The sequence below is a fragment of the Varroa destructor genome, unplaced genomic scaffold (genome assembly GCF_002443255.2).
Source record: "Varroa destructor unplaced genomic scaffold, Vdes_3.0 BEIS01000003.1, whole genome shotgun sequence".
Taxonomy (NCBI): domain Eukaryota; kingdom Metazoa; phylum Arthropoda; class Arachnida; order Mesostigmata; family Varroidae; genus Varroa; species Varroa destructor.
Window position 1 is genome coordinate 8,390,045 of NW_019211456.1, and position 6,614 is coordinate 8,396,658.

Consider the following 6,614-nt stretch of genomic DNA (forward strand, 5'->3'; position numbering starts at 1 on the left):
TATCAGCTAAATTCCTTCTGCTAGCGACAATCGTTCAAAAATTAGTCAATCTCAAAGTTCGCCGAATTCGTTTGTAACTGCTTTACATATTATTGCAAAAGTATAATAACATGTTAATAAATCGCTTTACCGAATTAATTAATGAATTAAATTGGGTGTCATGTATTTAAAATAAATGGAGTAAGTAAAAGCTATTTCTAACGATGTTACTGTTTTCTATTATCTTTGCGTACAAATGCAAGACATCTGAAAAACGTATTCGCTGTTATGACTGATATTGGTTAGTAATTATCATAATTTCCTACTTAATATAAAGATGTCTAGAGCATATAAACACATGCAATCCGGAAAAGTTCATATTATTTTGCAGTGGTTCTTTTTTTTGTATCTGGTCCAGATACAAAATCACATACACAAAGCAATTACTGAATATCACTATTATTCTTATTATTACACAACGTATGTTGTAATACTGCACAGGTGCGGTGCGTAGTTTTGATATTGAATTTGACATCTTGTAAAGCTACTGCCTTTACTCACAGAACATCTGTGTTTTTTTAGAACTACATTTGTAGCTTGTTCCATAGATAGAAGCGTACTTTTTCGCGTATAATTGTTTGTTGACAGAACAATGTATCCAAGAGGGGCTATGGTTGATATAAGACTGAGTTAGAGGGTAAAAAAATAACACTATCCCAAAATAGGTTGTAACCTTAATCACAAGGCATTAGTTTAGCCTGAATCGCGATTATCACCTCGATGTAGGCCAGTTGGCTCTCGAATATGTGGAGTCTATAATATCAACATTCAAATTTTACGGTCGGTACCGCTGTTGAGTCTTGTTTTGAACTATTGGTTCTTGCCACAAATCGAAGGGTGTCTAAGTCCAGTCTTAAACCTCTACAGCTATGTATTCCAAGAGTCAGTAAAAAGACACACTACGGTTGCGTTATCATGGGGCCAGATGAATGGTATCCGAAAATTGCGAAGTGCTCCAGCCACTATCGTTAAGTACTCAGTGTCGAGAAAAGTGGCTCTCACTTAAACAATACAGAAAGCTATGGTGGATACAAATTAAGTACTACACTGCCAGGTACGCGGGGTAACTAGCAGGAAATCCTGTCATAGGTCCACATTAATGGCATGTTTGTGTTAAGTGCTGATACGAATTTGACGGGATAGCATTGTACGAGACCGCTGAGATACCGCAAATAGTCTTGCCTGGCCATAATTATGAATAAATTGTCTTAATAAACAGGCCGGCGTATGTTTCTTTCAGAAAGATTGTTACCACATCGGGCCTATCGGTAACTGTAAAACACCGTCAAAGGCTTTCGTTGTAACTTCGTTAATAGAGACAGAGGAAAAGTAGGCTTGAATTTCGTTTAGTGAAGGGCCTAGACAACCCCATAACCGTATGACGTTGGCAAAATTTTCCTTCGTTATATTATTTGTCATAGTAAAGCACATCACAGATAAGCATGCTATAGTAATTTTCGTATCGCAAGTCGCAGTTTGTTCCTAACACACTTCGACGATTTCCGAAAAATATGTAAATTTCTAATTTTCGTCGAGATAATGTTATTATAACGATTTTCGATAGATTTCAAGGAAAGAGTTACGGCATTGTTGTTCAAAATTTAAATAATTAGGAAAAAGTGAAATAATATTTTCTCACAAAAAGGAAATCACTAAATGAATGAATGAAGTTGTTTGACATTTTGTCGCTCTTCGATTAATCGTGAAAAAGGTTATCGACTGTAACCAAAGTGAAAGTTCTACGATTAGCATATTTCGAATTAATAATAGACAAACGTAAATAAAAAATACGTATTGATTGAAACACAGTGCAGGTATTTTTTTCCAAAAAAAAAAAACATATGCTACTATAAAATCTCGGAGAACCGTATTATCTCAAATAAGTCTGGCACACACACACACACTTCTTGCTATTTCCCTTACCTTTTCCGACAAAAGTTGAATGAACCTTGCATAGGATGCAAATATTCGCTCGGATTTCCTAATTGCACGCAGCTAAACTAACAGCGTTTTAAAAAAATATCGTGTACGAGATAACTCTGCTTGAACGCTAATGCTAGACATAATATTATTATTAACTTTTGTGGCCAAATAAACTTTCTAGAAACATCAGAAAGTGTCATCATAATGGAAAGTGCATAAAGGTAGTGACGTTGACGAATTGATAGACTGTAACAGAAAATTGCGTTTTTATCAATCCAAATTATTGGAATAAGCTCCCGTCTCGGAATACGACCTATTCTCGTAAAGTATGGATCGATTTCATCCGCCTAGGCCAGATGATGCTCGGATCCACCATAAATAGTACATTTAACTAGTTCACTTCGTGCACGCCTTCAAATAGCATCACCGGGAATTATTTATAGCGGGGATTGTTCAATATTTATACTCGTATAAAACTGACAATGAATAAAAATCAACGATTTGCAATGCTATATCCAGTATGTTAATGTTATACCCAGTAAATTAACACAAGATTTATTCTATTGAAAGCGCATCAGAAAAAGCAACTTACAGAAAATATTAAAATTCACAAACTATGATAAAATTGCATCGCATCCGGGCAAGCTGGTTCTGATTCTCACTTCGAAAAAAAAAAAGATGGATTAAACAAATCCGATCTCGTCATTGGATATTTCTCTGCTAGATACACGATGCCAAGTGAACTGTGTGCTCATTATCTACGATAGGCTAACATAAGAGTGGGTAAAAAATGGGTAAACCTGTTAAAAAGGCAGCTTGTATATGGGGGCAACAAGACAACAAGATGTACATTCATAGATATGCACGCAATTCTATGAGGATCAAATATCTGTATTTATTGTGATCGGTATAATACACTCCGTTGAACTTGATTAGTTGCGATACTAACTAATAGAGAATAAGGCAGTGCGGGGGGCCTTACCAGTGTATTTAATTTAGGGGCATAAGCAATAGTGGACGAGAAAAGGTAATGACTAGCTAGTCCAGCAAAAAACCTTATAAAGCACACACTCAAATCTGTTGGTTATCGTAGTCCACGTCACGTTTTTTCAATCAACAGTAGGCCGAGAGGACACCCGTGCTGACGGCTTTTTAGTTCTGGATGTGCATTGAATTTGATAATACCTTCAAGCAGAAATTCCAACTATAATCTCGACCGTATTTTTCCTATTGATTTCTTTTTTTCCTATTGATTATTGGCATCGGTATAGGGGCAGGATAACTATGGTCTTGAATCAACGCTCGAAAAAACATGTACAGATTGTTAAGAGCTTAGCAAACATTTCTGTCACATGAAACATCCTGTTTCATATTTATGCTGATTAGGTGCAGTCATTGAAAAAAATAAGACAAACATTTAGACCTTACATAGGTCCAGGTTTCCACACGACCAGATCATATGATCGTGGATTAACTAGAAAATATGCTTGAGTTATTACTGTTTTTGCATGCGTTCTTTTTATAATCGCCCCTACTGAGCATAGATTGACACACTAATTGTTAGCAACGATCAAGAGGCAAATACACGGAAAGGTCGCCCGGATTATTGACTGCCTTAGACTTGGCGCTAAAGCAAGTGTTGTTGGCAACTTCTTAAATTTAGACGCTGCTGTTTTCATAGTTTCGTCTGGATACCAAAGTTCTATATCAAGTTCTGACTCTCAAGTATATATTATTTCTCAAAACACCATAATTTCGTAAAACATTTCTTAAAACAAAAGCTAAATGTAACACAAAAACTATAATAATATGTTTTGTCCTTTATTTCATTCTTCTATAACGTAATATTTATTACAGAATTCAGTTAATATCTTTCGCGTTAACTTACGGGTATTTCCATTTTACTTCGAATACGCAAACATGAAGAAGTAGCAAAATAGATTGTACATCCCAGTTGTTTACGAATTGTGAACCTTTCAACCATATTCAGGGGTTTTTGGATTATATCAGAGTAATAACTATACCAAAGCTGCAAAACTCATTGAAACCTGTTTTTATAGCTCTTGATATTTGTTACCATAAATAACACGCACTGTTTCCCTCCTTGTCAAACTGTGCTAGAAGTAAAACACATTAAATACTTTATCACTAGTAACTAGTTCGTGTTAAAAGGTATGAAATGCATAGACATCTAATGAGAGTAATAATAACACGGTTACACAACTAGATAATCTCTTAAGTGTTTATTGCTACGTGCAATGGCATGAAACAGGCGAACTTCAACGTCACCACAACTATTCCACAGATCCGCCCTTTCCATTTGGGGGAAGGAAAGACAATCATGATTGCTTTCAAGGGCGACTTATAACAATCGCGCAGTAACTGCTATTGCGTATCAATGGTATCTTTCCTAAGGATTCTTCAGCTATGTGGCCTTACCTGTTGCTCGTTTTGGTAGCCCTGCTAATTATTAAGCTAATAAATGTGTGCCTTTTTTGGAGCAAACGTGGATTGCCGTATGAATCATGGCCAAGACATTTTTACCGACTCTTGTGGTTGTTCAACACTAGAGTCATCTCTGAAGTCATCCGTGACGACGTCAAAAAGTATGGAACTATCTATGGCACATATCGGGGCTTGACGCCATCGCTAATGGTAGCAGACGCGGAAATTGCTAAGGAGGTGCTTATTAAACAGTTTGGTAGTTTTTTCGGAAGAACTTTCGAGTTCTCGACCGGCGATGCCCTCTGGGACAACACTCTTACACATCTACCGTACGACCAATGGAAAGCCGTGAGGACGGTAATGGGGTATACCTTCACTTCGTCGAAGATCAAAGGAATGATTCCGAAGTTTGACAAGGTGGCCAAACGATATGGCAACACAATAGCGGCTGTAGCGAAGTCCAACCACAATGAAATAGATTTGAAGAAGCTTTTTTATAACTATAGCATGGATTCAATCGTAGCAGTGTCTTTTGGAATAGATCTTGACTGTCTCAACGATCCTGACAACGATTTTGTGAAATACGGTACTCAGATTTTAAGACCAGGTCTATCGCTAATACTTGCTTTCACGTTTCCCAGTATAATTCGATACCTGCCTTTTGCTCATTTCCCGCCAAAAGGGGCAACAAAGTTCTTTGGCAATATTGGAAAACACATTTTGGCAGAAAAAAAAAAAAATCTTGACGAAGTTATCAAAAATGGAACGGCTGACATCCTTGATCTGCACCTCATAGCCCAGAAAGAAAACGCCGACAATTACATCACCGACGAAGTTCTTGCATCGCAAGCCTTCCTCTTTTTCATTGGCGGCATTGAAACAAGCGCAATAACTCTGCAGCTATGTACCTATTTCCTCGCTACAAACCCAGAAGTGCAAGACCGGGTTTACGACGAGGTGAAGCACATTATGGGCGAACGAACGGAAGTCCACTATGACGATGTACAAAAGATGAAGCTTCTTGAAGCCTGTCTTCTAGAATCACTACGTATTGTGCCGATCACATTTTCAATAGACCGTATCGCTACCGAGGATACGGAAGTGGCCGGAATAGCTATTAAAAAAGGTATGATTGTCGAATTTCCAATCGCTTTTCTTCACCATGACCCGAAGTATTTCCCCGAGCCCGATAAGTTTATCCCTGAACGTTTTTTGAAGGATGAACAAGTCGTCTCAGAAACCTCGGCTTTCCTCACCTTCGGCGACGGACCCAAAAGTTGCATTGGACGCCGGCTTGCTCTGATACTTATTCAGGTGTTAATAGCTGATATCCTGTTAAAGGTACGTTTTGACAAATGTTCAAAGACTCCAGTTCCATTGCAACTCAGGCCCGGCTTCAACTTCACTGATATTTTTCTCATGCCCTTGATCTTACGCCTTACGCCAAGGCAAGAGGTAATGCGTTGAATGCTTTCGAAGCTCAGCTTACTGTATGGTACAATTTTCTTAGCCGAACTTAATGCTCAGCGTCAAAGTTACGCTAAGCGCAGATCATCTCTGTGCATCACTGAAGAATGCATGAAAATACTTATATATTAATTATGCGCATGTGTTGCAAAATTTTTAGAATTATTACATAAGTTTTTTGAATAAGCAAGGCCACGTACGTGATTGAGTTGATCCTTTTACTGCTACCATTTAATAATTAGATCTGTTAGATGGAAGTGAGACAGTTACCCTAACGAATCCATTTTGTCCTTGTTTTCATTCGACTGAGAGTTGAAAAATATACAATGATATGTTAGTATCCGTATGAAAAGATTGGCTTGCCGTTTAGCTGGCTAAAAAATAAAGTAGCGGGTCGATCACAGTACGAATAGGCGTACGCCTTTCACATTCCCTAGTTAATACTTGATGATATCGCGGTTGATAACAGATACAGAAAATCATAAAGAGGACATATGCGAGGAACCAATTTTCGAATCAAGTCAATGGTGAGCACTTAACAATAGCATCGTCCCATATTAAAAGGCAACGTTTATTTAAAAAAATTGATATACCGCGCTTAGTATTTCATCTCGAATGTATTCGCATCTGTCTGTATATGATACGTCCAAAAATGATGTCCTCTCCTATGAATTGAGCACAAATCTTATAGCTGTACATGCATTCATAGATTTTAGAATAAATAGCATTAAAAAATCGTA

At 37.5% G+C, this 6,614-nt stretch overlaps 1 protein-coding gene across 1 annotated transcript; it reads left to right on the forward strand.

Moving 5' to 3' along the window:
- Nucleotides 1-4,325: 4,325 nt before the first annotated feature.
- On the forward strand, nt 4,326-6,614 carry LOC111247963 (cytochrome P450 3A56-like). Its single transcript, XM_022799576.2, has one exon. The coding sequence runs from the start codon at nt 4,390-4,392 to the stop codon at nt 5,872-5,874; it is 1,485 nt and encodes a 494-aa protein (XP_022655311.1). The 5' UTR covers nt 4,326-4,389; the 3' UTR covers nt 5,875-6,614.

What these genes read in the sequence shown, in the direction of transcription:
- LOC111247963 (XM_022799576.2), top strand. Translation starts at nt 4,390, where the DNA reads ATGTGGCCTTACCTGTTGCTCGTTTTGGTAGCCCTGCTAATTATTAAG.